General features: G+C 40.5%; 1 protein-coding gene across 1 annotated transcript; it reads left to right on the top strand.

Annotated features, from left to right (window-relative positions):
* The first annotated feature begins 4,091 nt into the window (after positions 1-4,091).
* Positions 4,092-16,653, top strand: ttc21b (tetratricopeptide repeat domain 21B). Its single transcript, XM_068745935.1, has 29 exons — positions 4,092-4,197; positions 4,530-4,659; positions 4,755-4,865; positions 4,960-5,126; positions 5,284-5,406; positions 5,731-5,888; positions 6,340-6,424; positions 6,564-6,662; positions 6,792-6,984; positions 7,097-7,194; positions 7,457-7,657; positions 7,810-7,939; positions 8,021-8,178; positions 8,388-8,612; positions 8,722-8,960; positions 10,984-11,056; positions 12,480-12,590; positions 12,680-12,818; positions 13,385-13,491; positions 13,694-13,882; positions 14,097-14,207; positions 14,286-14,367; positions 14,470-14,620; positions 14,691-14,852; positions 14,934-15,129; positions 15,377-15,601; positions 15,757-15,877; positions 15,968-16,035; positions 16,118-16,653. Exons 1-29 carry the CDS (start codon positions 4,174-4,176, stop codon positions 16,193-16,195), a joined length of 3,954 nt encoding a protein of 1,317 aa, XP_068602036.1. The 5' UTR covers positions 4,092-4,173; the 3' UTR covers positions 16,196-16,653.
* Positions 16,654-17,751: the final 1,098 nt, after the last annotated feature.

Genomic DNA, 17,751 nt, shown 5'->3' with positions numbered 1-17,751 from the left:
GTTACACAGAGTTTAACTTTTCCCATCATTCATATACATAATGCTTGTAGTGTATAAATAAACTGCATGCAAGACATTCTTATAACCCATTTCACTGAAATGCCAAAAGAATAAAGACTACATGCACCTCGAGTATGTGAACGCTTATTTATGTTATCATGCTTTGTAAAGGTTTATGTTGTCAAGGTCCAGTATGATTTAATAGCTCCCTGTTTGAAATGACTGTTTAAGACATTTCCTATAATCCTCCTGATTACAGGAAAAATACACACAGTCAGACTAACTGCCCAAAGATTAATTCATTATACCTTGCTGACTTTACCTTATTTGTTTTCCAGTAAGAATGACCATGTTTTCCTTTTTTTTAATGATTTTTTATAATCATTACTTAGGGAGTGTGTTTCTCTAACATTGTGAGCATCATTGATTGATTGGTTGATTGATTGATTTGCTCAATCACTAAATGTGTATAATGCCTACATTATTTTGAATAGGTGGAGAAATAACTTGTGCAGAGCTGGGTCTTCCTCAAAGGGTGCCAGCAACGTAGAAGCTGACGCCAGCAGGGCTGAATGTGGAACAAATCAAATTACCGTAATACAGTATATCACAATGGTTAACAATTCCATACTCTACAAAAGCATGCAGCCTGCCATGCTTTGCCTAACTTCATCTGACAATTTTAGCTTTAGGACGAGTGACAGCTGAAGTACAAGAAACTCTTTAAAAATATATTGTCAAAAATATCCTACCTTTTTCTTCATGTGCATAAATTAAAATGTCTCTGGTGAAATGTTGTCACAAAGTCATATTATTTAATCTTTCTCTAACTAAGACTAAAACATTCTATAGACATTCTTGTGTTCGATTACATTTGCACACCAAATTTGTAATTCTTTACAATACAAAATTGTGATTAATTATCACTTAGTAAATGTAGAATTTCTTTAGGAGCCAGTATCCTACTTCATCTTAATTTTTGATTGGTACACTATTATTACGATTTATGACCATTGTGTAATTAATTTTATTTTTATTTATTTATTGATAATCAGATTTTCATGATGGCACTCAGTCGATAGAGGGAATTTAATTTTGAAAAATGGATCCAAAGTGCAAACCTCACGTAGAGGCATTAAGCATCTGCTTTTTGTGTTATTATTGAAACTGTATTAATGTAATAACAACCAAATCCCGATCCAGCTATACTGTCATTTCCAAAGAAATGCTGAAGTTGTCTGACTCCATTTTACGTGCAAAACATAATGAGTGCATGAAATGTGAACTTTTCAATTTATACCAATCTCATTAATTTCCTATATGTTCAAATTTATTACCAAAGCAGCACTATGCAAACATGTCTTCAAACACATTCTAGTCATCCTGCTCGAGAAGGGAGCTTCAGATATGAAACTGAATATATTTTGTTTTCTATATTGTTTTAGAAAACATCGAGCAAGAAGCTACAACTTGGTCTCTTAGTGAGCTTTGTGGCTCCTGCCGGAAACTATTAGCATCCTGAGAGGATGGAACATTTGATAAATAATTAATATCATTACAGTTTGACACTGCTTTTACCTATTGTGGCTGCAGAATCCTGAGGACAGTCAACAGGAGCCTGATTGCAAAGCAATGATTATTCCAGTGATTGTGATTATCAGTTTGCACCAGACCCAATCGTGGTGCTTTATGGCTCACAAGGTCAGCAGAACTATTGCGTCTCACAATAAATGTTTTTCGACATATTCCCAGAACTCTTCAGCATGACAAAACAAAAAATTACTTAAATTATTATTTTTCTGTAAAAATATATTTTGACTATGAAAGCCAGTATCCTTGTCTGACTAGAAACAACACATCTCCTCTGATGGCAACAAGTGGAGTTAATTTTTTTCTTTTTTTAATGACCAGTAAATCAAGAGTGATTCTGCAGATTTTCCTTGCTGGTTGCCCAGCAACATGACATAAGCTGCTTTGTTAGACTGCATTAGGGTGGAAGGTCAGAAATTTGTCTGTTGTCCCACCCTGCAAGTCTCATAAACTGGACAAGAGTATACGTATAGACATGTTGAAAGTGGAAGGATGTCTATTTGTCTTAGGATGTTGCCACTGGCATTTATGGAGGGATAGAGTGAAAAACAATTCAAAGAGAAATCTGAGAATGCTGCCCATAACAGCTCTGTAATGTTATTTGCTCCAGCTATCCCATTAGATTAGGTAGTGGTGCGTACTCCCTACCTTCCCAGTGTGCTAATAGAAAGACACACAGACAGGCACACACACACTCACTTTGTGTCTCAACCACTAAACTGCACACACAGACACACACTTCAGCTGAACAACTCCATCAGAAAGTCACAATAACACACACAAACACAAATACTCCAGTTCACAGACAAAAATATCAAGTAGCAACACAACAGAAAAAAGCACAAAATCTCCAGATTTTGACGTTATATATAAGAATATAGTTACTACAATTATGTTAGAAAAAATACCTGCCATATATATAAGAATTCTCAGGTTTACAAGGGAACATTCATGTGTGCAATGAGATACAGTACAGAAACATATATGGAAAAATAAAATAAAAGAGTTCACTAGCAAGTGAGCTGCTTGTTCTATTTGGCATGGCTCTTTGATCAATAATGGTCTGTACAAACCACAATGGATATAGCCATTAGAATGCCATACTTGTATATCCCAGGGGATACATATTCCACAGCCTTTTCTCTAATAGGTTTTCAATGCATTCTTTGAAAGTGCAACAACACATGAAGTATTTATTTCCCTTTGCAAAGTGCAACACTTTCATTATCTACCCATGTAACTGCTCTGTATTATCGAAAATACAATTATTTAATTTGGATAAATTCATTAATAAATAGAGCGTAGTTCATATTGCATAGATAATATAATTTATAATTTGAATTTCTTGTCAGTGAGTGCTAATAATATAGGTTCAATGCTGTGAGATAATTTCCCATTGCTGCACATGCACTGAGTTCAATGCCAATCTGATTTTCTCTTCCACTGATGTGTGAGGTAGGCAATAATGATTATGTGCCAGTGGGAATGCTAAATAGTATCTGACAATGGCTGGAAAGCTCTCTCTTGGATGGATTGCACCCATGCTGGACACTGGTTGCTACTGCCCTGGACTTAACGATGTAGAAACATGAACGAATGTTTACGCCTAACAGTCAATGCATGGTGTTACATAAGACTGGTACAGCAATTATGGTTGGTAGGGTGTATACAAATTTCCACTCCAGAATGAAACTATGTAAGGATGAATTAACATGTAACAAGTATATAAACATTTTAGTGACACATTGTGATGAACTTATGGTTAATACAGCATATGTTAAAAAATATCAAATATTAGACAAAGGTTTCATTACCCAAACGTCTTTCCTGAACTGAGGAAACTGGGCCTGGGAGCCAACAACAAGCCGACTGACCACATTATTCCAACCACTTTGTGTGTAATCCGCAAACAATTTTCATGAATCCAGAGCAGTTTCAATTTTGAATTTAAAATATCCCAAAGAATTCAAAATAAGATGCCTTTTAAAATCATGATGCATGGTAAAACAGATGAACATTTTCCGTCCAAGCATTTTTATTATTATTATTATTAATAATAATAATTTTGCTTTGAACAGCAGTAGTATGAGGTAATAGTACTGTTTGAATGCATGGTGCACATTATATGAAAGCTTGATAGCGCCACCTGGAGATTACATTTTTAAACTAGCATCTATCCACTAATAATGCGGAAAGGAGATTTCTTCCTGGGGGAGTCTGTCAGGTATCAGACAAGTTTGGTGTGGCCGCTTACTGTAGTGTATAATTACAGTTTTATAATGAATGTCGAAGTAGTGTAATCTGTGGCTGGAGTTTGCTTTTGCTATTCACACCAATGTGGCAGGATAAGAACACAATAGAAGCGGGGCCCTTCTGATCCGTGAGGAACTGGTGCCTGAAAGGACAAGCACGGGGGGGAAATCCTGATACGTGCTCGTGACCAAGTTACGAGGTAACGCTAAAGGAGTAAAATGGCGTAAACACAACGGAAACTGCAATAACATTGAAGACGGGGGTGCGGACAGAATACATCGGCGCTAACTCTCATATTCGTTGCTGCTAAAAAAATCACAGCGTCCCAAGATGGAGGATGAAGAGACGACGTTGGTAAGCGATCGTGCTTAAGTCTTTTAAGTTAGCGGTAGCTAGCTAACGTCACATGCTATAATGTTCAAATTTCACTCATTCACTCACGCAACCATTCGTTTGACCTTTTCAAAACGTTGGGCATTCAGGGGAATGCCATTGTTTATGATGTGAATTGTTACCCATGTGCATAATGATGCTACAAACACGGTGCCCCTTGGTTGGATGTTACTTTTGTTTTTGAAGAGAGCATTGCGTCTAGCTTGTAAGTGACAGTGTCATTTAGACAGCGTTTATTTGTTTGCTGATATCTTCAAATTCCCACAAATGCTGTCTTCTCTGTTTCCCTACAGGCTTTGATCACGTATTATTGCTATGAAAAGTACTACAATCAAGCCGTGAACGCCGCATTTGCTGCTCAGAGGCTTTACAGAGGTGATTCTGTCTACAGTTTTTTCCATGCATATGGTACCCTAATGCAAGGTAAGTCTGGAAACTCACATCAGATGAGAATAAAAACCTGCATTTTGGTCCATATTATCTGTCGTGCATGTAATTATGCAATTGTTTTACAACAGATCAAATTGAAGCCGCATCAGTGGAGCTGGACTCATTAAGGGACAGTCGAGATGTGTCTCTCTGCACATTACTGGCCCTCGTGTATTCTGAGAAAAAGAAGACAAGCCCAAGTAAGCAAGCATAGTCCTTTTATTCTAGTCACGGATAACGCCCAGATTATTTTTTTAAACTGGACGCTGTGGCTGGACGTCTTTGTTTTTCCAGATAGAGAAGTAATTCAAGAACTCGATGCTAAAGTGAAAGAGGATCGTAAAAGTGCGACGCCTAAAAGTCTGTACTATGCAGGGATGCTTCTGTGGTTATTAGGCCGAAATGATAAGGCAAGGGAGTACATAGAGAGGATGATCAAACTCTCCAATGGCTCTCGAGAGGTGAGATTTTCATTTGCATTCCATCATGTTTGAGAATTACATTACCATAAGATTTTTCTTTTTACTGAAATGTATTAGAATATTTCTATATATTGATGAGCAAAAAACCTGGTTTCTTGTGTAATTGTTCTTTTTTTCCCTGATATGTGTTGTTCAGGGTATAATCCTAAAAGCCTGGATTGATGTGACATCTGGTAAAGACGCCTACGTCAAAAAGGCTGGAAAGTGCTTTGATGAGGGACTGAAGGAGAGAGCAGATGCTTTTGGCTTGATGGGAAAGGTGGGATGGAAATTATAAATCCATATTGAATAGTCTTGCTCAGCTGAAAATGTTACAGTCCTACAATTTCTTATATTTCCAAAAGTTTTTAAAACGAACAATGTTTTATTTCATGTTATATATTTGCCATTACTGTGACTGATGTATTTTTGTGCATATTTACAGTATTTTATTCACCTTGTCAGTGAAACTTTCGAAGTATTGCTTTCATTGTTTGACAGGGTTATTACTTTAAGATATTCCAACACTTAATTCAGCTGAACTGTCAAGTAAGGATCACGTTTTGTGTTTTATGATGCCTAAGTGAGGTTTGGTTTGTCCTAGGCACAATTCTATGAATATCGTCAGAACTACCCCGGAGCATTGGAGGTGGTTAACCAGGTCATTGTTAGTTTTCCTGGGTTTTTGCCTGCCCTTGTTAAGAAGATGAAACTGCTGCTCAGCGTGCGAGATTGGGAGCACAGTGTAGATGCAGCACACAGGTGAGGGCAAAAGTCCCAAATCATACACATCTCTTACTGTAAGCTTATCTTAGTTCTACTTCCACAGACTCTGAAAATAATCCTTTGGAAGGGTTGTAATGTATGTTGTGAGATCAAAAAAGGACATTCATATTTAAATACAGCGTAAAAAGGTCTTTGAGAAGAGTTGCAGAAATGTAACACAATTGTAATAATTTGCTACTTCGGCTTTGCTCAAGAGGAGGCATAATTAGCTGGGGCAGTTTCTCTCGCTGGATCCTGTGAAGTGACAGCAAACAGCATGCTGTAAATCTTACACCCTTTGACAGCCTTTTCAAGTCCTTTTAGTTTGAATGTTCTTTGCTCAGGAGCTCAACACAGTACTGGAGCAGTATCAAATGTTGTCTTGCTTTCAAAGAAATCCAAGCTTGTTAAGTGTATAAGATGGACTTCACTTTGTGTCATATTTCAGACTTTTACAGAAGGATAAAAACAACCTAGAGGCACTGCGAATGCTAGCTCTACATTCGTTATGTAGAGAAGGAGATATTACAGAGGTAAATATCACATGTTCACACTTTGAGCTCATGGCAATGTACATCAGCAGCAATACAAATTTAAATACTGACATTTATGGTGGAGTGTGGGCAAAGCACTGATGACTTTTCATAACCTGTTATTATATCCACTTGGCAGTCAGTAAAGCAGCTTTCAAACCTCATCAGCAGCTTGGAGATCCTGGAACCACACAACCCAGAACCTTTCTTCAGGATGTCTCTAGCCTTCACCCGTGTTGTGAGACAGTGTTCCTCATTGTTCTGAAATCTTTGTTCTGCACCTTATGGTTTCCTTTTCTTCTTGGTAGTTTTGCTTATTTACTTTAAATTTCAGCATTGATTGTGCATTTGTAATCTTTTATAACAGTGTGGACGAAATGAAAAAGTGATTGAGCAGACGTTCAGGATGGTGGAAAGAGCCTTCTCTCTGGCACCGAAGGATTCAGATTTAGCCACCGAGTTGGGCTACCAGATGGTGCTTCAGGGCAGAATCAAGGAGGCTATGAAGTGGTATAAGACTGCCATGACTCTGGATGAGACAAGTGTTGCTGCTTTAACTGGTAACATGCAACAATTCTTGATTTGTTGTCTACACAATCTATATATATATCCATACTTTTCATTATGGATAGATATGCATGACTAATTATTTTTTTCATTTTTGATTCACAGGTATAATTCGTTGCCAACTTTTAGAAGGCCAGATCAAAGATGCCGCACAGCAGCTGGAATTTTTCATAGAGATTCAACAGTCTATTGGAAAATCAGGAGTAAGGACTTTTTAATAAATGCTGATCCATTTATTAAACATTTTTTCACTATATTAAGGCCATCCTGGAAAGAATGGCAGATCATGATTTAGAAAAATTAATGAGCTTTAAAACTGTTTTTCAGTAATCTTTAGAATTCTTTCTGGGAGAAATTCTTTTTTTTTATGCTTCAGTCCTAATTCTTTTTCTTGAACTGCACCCCCTTCGTTCAAATGTGTCCTTCTCTTGTTATTTACATTCTCTTTCCCCCCCAACCATGTAGGAGCTACTGTACCTACATGCTGTTCTGGCAGTGAAAAAACACCGACCACAAGAAGAGGTGACCAAACTGTTAAACGATGCTGTGGAGACACACTTGTCCAACTTGCATGGTCTACCTGTAGGAGTGGAGTATTTTGAAATGCTCAACCCTGATTTCCTGTTGGAGATCATCAAAGAGTATCTTGCACTATGTCCTGCTAAGGTAAGACTGAGGCAGTGTTCATTGGTTATTAAAATGTGATTTTGGTTTTTAGTTCATACATTTCAGGTTGCCACGATAGGGATATGCACACGTTTGTAATGAGAATCATTAAAATATATGGTTTAAGTAAATAGAACTGTTTTTTATCTTAGCCACCAGCCCAGGCTCAGCCTCCCCCTCCTCAGCTCCAGCACTGTGCCACACTGTTGGACACTGTGGTCAGGGTTGTACCAGGTCTCCCACCAGGGATCTTCCTGCTTGCAAAAGTAAGGTATCTTTCAGGTGAGTGTAGAAGTCAAAACATGTCTTGATTTGTTTTCTGTAAATGCTCCTTTAAATGCAATGACTTTTGTGTTCATTCAGGTGACATTGATGCTGCTCAGAGCAGCCTACAACACTGCCTGGACCACTGTCCTTCCTATGCAGATGCTCATCTGCTAATGGCACAGATCCATCTGCTGCAGGGTAACTTCACCTTGGGTTCCCAGTCTCTTGAAGTCTGTCTGAGCCTTAATTTTGAGGTAAGATCACCATCAACACGGACATACCCGGTAATTATTTTCTGCTAATCATTTTTGAGACTCTGCATTCAGGCTCTTATTTGTCCCACTCCAAATATAAAAATATAAAAAAACTCTGCCGCATCCATCTGTGACATTTGTATATAGTCCTCATTCGTGCATAAATAATGAAGAACAGGTGCATGTGCCTGACTTTTTCTCCATTCCAGATCCGAGAACATCCGATGTACCACCTTATTGAAGCTCAGACAAAGAAGAAAATGGGTGCGCTGACAGATGCTATCCAGACGCTGCAGAAGGCCATGAGTCTCCCAGGCGTCCGCAGAGCTGGATCCTCACCCAAATCAAAAAATAAGAAGGTTCAGCTGACTCCTGCTGATTGTGTCTCTGTCTTCTTGGAGTTAGCTGAGGCCCTGTGGCTGAATGGGGAACAGGTATAATTATGAGTTTTGGTTGAAAAATACCAACTTAATGTAAGCCTATAGATAATTTTTGTTATGGTCATTTACACATGCCATCTTGTGACTGGATTTGTTATCTTAGCATGAAGCAGCAAAGGTGATGCAGGATGCCATCAACGAGTTTTCAGGAACCCCTGAGGAGCTACGGGTCACCATCGCTAATGCGGACTTGGCCCTGCTACGTGGTGACACCCAGCTAGCGCTGACTATGCTCAGAAACGTTACTCCAGAGCAGCCGTACTACATCCAGGCCAAGGAGAAGATGGGAGAAATATATCTGAACCACCGAAAAGATAAACGTCTCTATGCAAGCTGTTACAGGTAAGAACTAACAGGAAAATGGTACTCGACTCAAGAGCACGACTCCAAACAATCTCCAATAAAGTTAAAATGCAGGAATGCACAAAAAGGGCAAAATTCAAAACTCAAATTCACTTTCAAAATACAAAGTTTCAAGAAAGCACAGCCGAGCTGCTTGTTGGATACATCGAGACAAACTGATAAAAGGACAGGCAGACAACTTAATTACACAAAGGGAGGATGATTGAAGCACAGGTGTAACACATTAGGGTGGAGCAGACAATCACTGATTAAGGAACCACGTAGGGAGGAAGTGTAAAGCTGACACCAGGAACAAGGTAAAAAGTACAAAATAAAACAGGAAAGCAAAAAGACTATGACTAAGGCATGACAGAGCAAAGTCGGTTGATTTCGTACAAATCCATCAAACTTAAAATATTCTAAATGTTTGAACAGTAAAAGCTGGAACTTTATTAAATACATAACTCTAGCCAGCAAACATGCAATGTTTAGACCAGCTGTAGTAGGATTTAGAAGACCATGACACCAGGGGCGTCACTAGGTTTTAAGGACAGGGGGGGCTTAGCCCCCAGGAGATGCACAGGATGTGAGCAAATGTAGCGAACGAGCACAAAACCTCAAACGGCTAACAAGGACTGAGAAATTATACATTATTATTATTTCAATCTGTTTTTTTAATACTAATAATAATGCATTGGTTTTATAGAGCGCCTTTCTGGGCACCCAAAGATGCTTTACATTGTGCATTAATCATTCACTCTATACTTGGTGGTGGTAAGACATTAGCCACAGCTACCCTGGGGCAGACCGACAGGAGCGAGGCTGCCAATTTGTGCCATCGGCCCGACTCGAACCCCCAACCTCTTGCTCACAGGACAACCCGCTCGACCACCTGTGCCACCGTCGCCCCTACAATACAACAACAAGCATGTTTAAACAGTAACAGGATGTTTACAGCATTAACAATAAAGAACGCCGTCTGTTTCTAAGAGTCGATCACTCTGTTGTGATTCTGAAGCTCGTCTTTTTCAATTGACATGACTGCAAGGCTGTGAAGTCTTTTCTGGCTCGTTGTTTGACGCAGCCCGGAATGCAACCGACGCAGTGCACTAAAAGACCTTTCACATGAGCAGAGGGCTTAAATGTTACTACCAGCAGTGATAAACTTACTTTCTTGAAAATCTTTCTTTTATCCATTCTTCATCCATCCGTTCACGTCCTAAAGCTCTTCTATTATGCTCTGTGTGCGTCAAACACGCTGCAGGGACCGACAATTAGCGCGGTCACAGGGAAAACGTGGACTGGAGTTTCAGTGATGTGGGCATTCTCTATAGGAACAGGTGGAACGGGTTCTCTACCTTATGTCATGAAGTGACGGGAAACTGATTCATGATCAGATTTAAGTAAATAATGACAGGTTACATGTTTATTTATTTAAACTCATATTCTGGCTGCATTGCCTGGAACTGAATATGTCGACATTTTTTCCAGCCTGAAGAAAAATATATATATATATATATATTTTTTATAAAACAACCCCAAATTATTTAGGGGGGCTGAAGCCCCATCGGTCAATAATCAACCCGGATTTGAGGAGCAAATTTTGAAAATTTCTATAATCCAGGATCCCTTCTGGATATGAAAATGTCATCAAGATCCGTCCAGAACTTTTTGAGTTATCTTGCTAACAGACGGAGAGACAAATGCCGGCAACCAAATAACCCCCGCCCCAGTGGAGTTAACTACAGCAAAGAGCTATTATTCTATTAGCTCTTTGCTGTATTAGCTATTTTATCCCCCCTAAAATAGGCCTAACGACGCCACTGCATGACACAAAGTAAATCTAGTCAAATTTTAACTGAAGTGCAGTAAAGAAGAAACATAAATAGTTGTGTTCCAGTTTTCTGCTGCGCTGATGTTCAACAGCTGATGAACGACTGAACCTCACACCACTAGAGACACAATGTATGTCTGCTTAATTAAGTACACCATATGCAATGTAATGTCACTGTCTTTTCTCCAGAGAAATGGTGGAGAAGCTGCCCAGCCCTCACACGTACCTCCTGCTTGGCGATGCCTACATTAACATTCAAGAAGTAAGTGGGAGAATTGCTTGATCCCTGTCTTATGACTGATTGTTTTTTTATCTCATAGCCTCTGATTTATGCAGATATCCGATTACTTAAAGGTTTAATGAAAAGATGACTTAAAGGTTTAATGAAAAGCTTTAAAATAGACGAGCTGCCTGTACTAAGTTTCGTTATGCTTTTATTACCATGCTTCTTGAGTGGTTGAGTTCCAGAGCCCAAGATGTGGGTGGTACTTGTCAAACACCCTCGTACGCTTTGACTCCTTCCCTCCCAGCTAGGTGACATTCCATGCCCCAAGAGCTAGGCTCTATGTCGTTTTCTGTGTGGGTCGTCAAGCTCCCTGCTGTCAACTGCCACCTAATCCATATTGCACCCATGTTGCGTGCTCCTTTGTCTCGCGGTGGAAAAGGAACATAAACCAGATGTAATTGGTTGTTAAATTTATGTATTAATACAACATAGGAATTGAAACAAACAAAAGAGATAATAAACAAACTAAGGAGATAGGGCTGACGGGTGCTGCTTAAATCAAAGAAATCATCATAAGAGGGCAGGCTCTACAGCAGCAATCTTAACTAAAAGTTATTCCTTGAATGAAACGATAAATACATGGGGGAGCCAGCACCCCTACACCTAGTGTATCTAACGCAGTCAAAGCAAGCCTACGGTTCCCTCAGCGGGTGGTGAGTCCACCGGCGATCGGGCCCATGCCATCCGTTCAGGCTCAGCCCGCCTGGGACCCGTGGGCAGAGGCCCAGCCACCAGGTGCTCGCATTCAAGCCCGGAGCCCAGGACTGGATCCAGGGCGGGGCCGTGGTTGCACCATACCGGGCGACATCACGGTCTTCGATATTTTTCTCTTCAAGGGGGATTTTTAACTGGTCCATTACCCAGGGCCTGTTTGCAATGGGAGACCCTACCAGGAGCAACAAATCCCCGATTCCCAGAGTGTGATTTGAAATGATTCCAGCTCAGTCTGCCATTTTAATCACATTGCCTGTCTCCTCTACTGGCCTGCCTCACCTTCATCATTCATTTTACTATATTCTTCATCAGACTATGAAAACAGCAGCAAATCACCTCTTTACCATATTCCCTGTAGTCAAACTTTCCTCCACTGGTCTTAGAGTGTCCAGGTCTGGTCTGGTGTCTGCTGGGAGCCAACAGAACTAAATTAATTTGAGCCTGTGGTGATTCCCTCAATAACTCCAGGTCACAGTCCAGGTCCAGGCAGACCTCAGTGACATGTCATGTCTTATGACTGCCCCCACATATCTTTAGAGCCATCCTCAAATTCTGGCCATATTTTTATAAGTTCAACTAATAAGTTCAAGATAATAATTTGTAAATAATGGCATCTTATTAGTATTCTGATTATGATAATAACAATCTCTCCCAAATAAAAACATTTCACATGTTTAATCCTCAGCCGGAAAAAGCTATCGAGGTTTATGAGCTCGCTCTGAAGAAAAACCCCAAAGATGGGGCTTTAGCCAGCAAGATTGGAAAAGCCCTGGTCAAGACTCACAACTATGTCAAGGTTTGTCTTGTACAGTACACTCATTTACTTGTAAACATGATTCACTCAGAGGAAGAAAACACTCTTGACATACGTCTGCTGGTATACAGGCAATAAATTACTATGAAGCAGCTCTGAAGACTGAGCAGCAGAGCTTCCTGCGCTATGACTTGGCTGAATTGCTCATGAAGATGAATCAGTACGAGCGCAGTGAGAGGGTCTTGCATGACGCTCTGGCCCATGAAGCAGGTACTTAAGATGTTGCATACAGTGCCCAACATCATATAACAACTCTAGTCACGGTGTCATGATGCACAATAAATGTTAGATAACAGATAGAAAATATTAGTCTCTCCATTATGTAATAAATAGAATATTAGCTCTTTGCTGTAGTTACCTCCACTGGGGCGGGGGTTATTTGGTTGCCGGCATTTGTCTCTCCGTCTGTTAGCAAGATAACTCAAAAAGTTCTGGACGGATCTTGATGACATTTTCATATCTAGAAGGGATCCTGGATTATAGAAATTTTCAAAATTTGCTCCTCAAATCTCGGTTGATTATTGACCGATGTTTATGGATTTGACACAGTTATGTAGGGTGGGGGCCTCGATCTCACCACTAAATTTAATCCGGGAAAAAATATTAAATTTTAGCATTGAAAGCCCCATTTACGGATTTAAAATCTGTTAAAAATACACATCAACTCCGATTCCAGTTATGAGGGGAATGAGCTGCTGAGTGGAGGTCTGTGCTCTCTGAGTGAGTTGTTTATAATTTTGTTGTCTTTCTAACTTCACTTTTGTCTTCAAACCTAGTAAATGACCTGCTGTCCCTCTCGGATGACTGCCGTTATCTGGTCCTGTTGGCAAAGATCCACAATAAGGTTGACAAAAACGAGGAATCTTTATTTTCCCTTCATAGGGTAAGTGGTTCCAGTTGTGAAGGTCTCTCAATCATTCTTTACTAAATGTTTTGCAGAACTGTTTATAATCAAAAACTGCTTTGCTTAAAAAGTGTAGGTTGAAATACTGCAAATATCATGAACTTTAATGTTTTAATATTGACTTCCTATGGTAACAATGATGATGATGCATATTATTGTTGTTTGTTCTTGGGGCACAAAGGCTCGGGAGGTGCAGGCCAAGGTGCTGAAGCGGGTGCAGTTGGAGCAACCTGATGCCCTCCCCATGCAGAAGCAGCTTGCTGCAGAGATCAGTGCAGAGATAGCTAAACACTACGCGAGTCAGAGAGGCTATGAGAGGGCGGTCAAATTCTACAAAGACGCTCTTGTGTATTGTGAGACAGATAGCAAGGTCAGTTGAGCTAAATCAGAAACATCCAGTGTGCTCACTGCAGCTGTGGCTAAAAAGAGCGGCTATCTTTCGGAGGCTGCCGCTCGTGTCTTTGAAATTTTATGTTGATTTGTTGACAGTTTGATTCACGACAGTGGTCTGATTTATCTACCCTACATTATTCTACCAAGTAAGCTGACTCGTGAATTCAAATGAATGTGCTCCCTGTTTCCAGGTGATGCTAGAGTTGGCGAGGCTGTACCTCACGCTAGATGAGCTTGATGCATGCCAGGAGCAATGTTTTGTCATTCTGAAGAATGACCAGTTCAATGAAGATGCAACTCTGGTTTGTTCAAACTGTTTTTAGTTATTTTGACCAAACAAGTATTGGAACTACTTTTATATGCATTTCTTTTGTTCTTAGATGATGGCCGACATTATGTTTAGGAAGCAGGAATACGAACAGGCTGTTGTCCACTTTCAACAACTCCTCGAGCGCAAACCAGGTGCAATACAGCCACATTTTATCTGTTTTAATTATCCAGTAAATGTGACTCTGACTGACTGGAAGGTATAATTATTCTCCTACTATAACATGCTGCTTTCAGACAATTACCCAACACTGTCACGTCTAATTGACTTACTGAGAAGAGCTGGGAAGTTGGAAGAAGTTCCCAAATTTCTTGACATGGCAGAAAAACATTCTACTCGGTCCAAGTTTGACCCTGGGTTCCACTACTGCAAAGGACTTTATCTTTGGTAAGTTTGGAGGAGAGGTTACGTAGAATATGGTGACAAGATTAGAGATCTAACTTGTGCTTGTTGTTAGGTTCACAGGAGAACCCAATGATGCTCTGCGACACTTCAACAAAGCTCGAAAAGATAATGACTGGGGTCAGAATGCTGTTTATAACATGATTGAAATATACCTGAACCCTGACAATGACACCATGGGAGGAGAAGTGTTTGAGAATTTAGATGGTGACATTGGGTAAGTGGCAGTAGGAGCATACAAAGACTCTAGACAATGTTTGTTTCTGTTTTAAACCCACCTCACCTCATCTCTCATCAGCAATTCCGCAGAGAAGCAGGAGTCAGAGCAGCTCGCTGTCAGAACAGCCGAGAAGCTGCTGAAGGAAATAAAGCCTCAGACCCCTGGTGGACATGTGCAGCTCTGCATCCTGGAGAACTACTGTGTTCTGGCAACTAAGCAGAAGGCAAACGTTGAGAAAGCCCTTAGTGTTTTCACAGAAATAGCAAACAATGAGGTAAGCAAACTCCAAATGGTGTGAATAAGTTGCATCATGATGCAACTCATGCCTCCACTCCAACGTGTGCTTTATTTCAGGCTCCCTCTTAATGTCGCTCGTTCCATTTGCTATGTCAGTGTTTGCTTAACATGCTGCACGATAAGAATTGCATAACTGAATTGTCACTTAACTACGGGCTGAATTGAGGTTTACGTGGTATCAAGCAATCCATCCTGTCTAATGAGGAGTCTCTATCCGGATTCAGAAAGACCACGTGCCGGCACTATTGGCCATGGCAACAGCTTATATGATGCTGAAACAAAGCCCTCGAGCAAGGAATCAGCTCAAACGCATAGCTAAGATGAACTGGAGCATTGTTGACGCCGATGAGTTTGAGAAGAGCTGGCTGCTCTTGGCAGACATTTACATCCATTCTGGGAAGTATGACATGGCGGGAGACCTTTTAAAGAGATGCCTCAACCATAACAAGGTTGGTCTGGAAATATTGTCACATTTACAATGTTATGCGCTTTAAAGACAGTTTAGATCTCTCTGCACTTATTCAAGATATTTGTGTCAGTTCGTAAAGTTGTGGCTTTCCTCTACACAAAGGCTTTTGTGATAATTATTGCCATTCTCTCATAGTCTTGCTGTAAAGCTTATGAATATCTGGGCTACATAATGGAAAAGGAGCAGACGTTCCGTGATGCAGCACTCAACTATGAACTGGCTTGGAAATATGGAAATCGGACAAACCCGACCATTGGTCTGTCATCCAATATCACATGTCTACTGCTATTTATAAGGGAACTCAGAAAATGTTATTTCTAACATATAATGTCTGTTTTTATTTCAGGATACAAGCTTGCTTTCAATTACCTAAAAGCAAAGAGGTATGTTGATGCCATAGACGTGTGCCATAAGGTGAGACACTTGTGGATGTTTACAGTTTGGAAGTTAAGATTGTTTTTTATCACCGTGACTCATCTTTGTTTCCGCTCCACAGGTTCTAGATGCTCATCCAAATTATCCCCGAATGAAAAAGGACCTCCTGGATAAAGCCCGTGCTGCCCTGAGAACTTAGCGTTGGAACTGTCTGTGCGTGCGTGAGAGAGAGACGTACAAAAGCCTTTGTTCAGAATGAATCCACTTTTTCTGATTGGCCTTTACTCTCAAATTAAAATAATTAGCTATTTGTGTTATATCTTGGGGGAACCCCTTTAGCACATTGCTGTAGATTTTCTTTCTTTTTAGGATTGCGTAAGTATGTGTTCTGGCTTTCCTAAAAGAGAAAACGATGGGGTCCTCGGCTGAAAGCATTTTACTCTGTCCTCACTATTCTAGACAAATGTTTAAACGGTGAGCTCTCATGGAACATCACTGTCGAAATAAAACGGCAGTTGCAACTTCAAATGTGCTTCTCTGTGTTGGGCAACTCAGTTTAAATCTCACAGCTCATTTACATGAAACTGTTGACTTGTATTGAAATGATGTAAATAAATGCTGATATTTGAGGCTGTCCGGTTTGTGAAATAAAAATAATTTGATATACGATGATGGATCTTTAGTCTGATCTCTCTCTTAAAGATTTTATTAAGACGTGTTGTGAAAAGAGAACTCGTTTCCTATAAGTATCACCACAGAAAATCGCCACATAGAAATTTACAAGGGTGACTGGGAAAAAAAACTGCGATTCAACGTGGACGCTTTAATGGACATAATAAACTGGATGCCTGCCGTGGGTCGGACGTGCCGGGGAACAGAGTCACTACAGATGGAGTTACTATGCATGCCAAATGCAGAGAGACTTAAAACTAGGCATCAGACCCTGTTCCGTGCGGCTGGAATCCGCCTCTTCACGCCACCCAACTCCTTACAAAGACCATCCGATGTGGGGAATCCTGGAAAACCGAGGGATGCGTTAAAACTCCCGAATCCATTGGTGAGTGTCTGCTTTTATCTTCGAATGCACGGATGTGATTAATCGGAGATGCGCGTCCAAGTGAAAGGACGATTTTACTTCTTTCTCCACGACCATGTGCTTTTCAGTTTCCCAAAAGTGTCTCTACATATTACGCTCGCTCTCCATGCAGGATGTTGTCTCCGGGAAATAGATGAGCTGTGGTGGGTTGTGTGGGGGTATAGCGCGTTTCTACGTTTTTGTAACCCGGCAACTGCCCCAGTTGAGCAAATCCCATTATTGACACTTATTAAATCCAAGGAACTCCTCAGACAACAGTCCGAACAGTCGGTGCCATCTCGCCCCTTTGGTGCATTTATAAATGTCTTTTAAGGACTGAGCAGTGATTTTGATGAGTTCTGTTTCGGGGAGATTGTGACGTGAAAGGGAAAATGTTATCTTCATGGTGATCTGTTTACTTTCGGTCTCCAGCGTCCTCGGTATGGTGGGCACGCAGAAATCTCTGCGCAAGCGCACCACCACGTCTCCGCCCTCTACCTGAGAGGAGCTCACCTGGATCAAACGAGACGGAAGTCTTTGTCTGCCAAGAAGTTTAGCTGGAGTACAAGCAAGCACTCAGATGGAGATTATCGAAGCAACACAAGATGCCGGTCGTTGAGTTTTACAGGAAGATATTTGATTGATTTTCCAACATAAAGCTGACGTTCATGGTACGTGGT

Source organism: Brachionichthys hirsutus, chromosome 12 (assembly GCF_040956055.1).
Source record: "Brachionichthys hirsutus isolate HB-005 chromosome 12, CSIRO-AGI_Bhir_v1, whole genome shotgun sequence".
Taxonomy (NCBI): domain Eukaryota; kingdom Metazoa; phylum Chordata; class Actinopteri; order Lophiiformes; family Brachionichthyidae; genus Brachionichthys; species Brachionichthys hirsutus.
The sequence above is the reverse complement of the archived record's forward strand: the minus strand, read 5'-3'. Positions and strand labels throughout refer to the sequence as shown.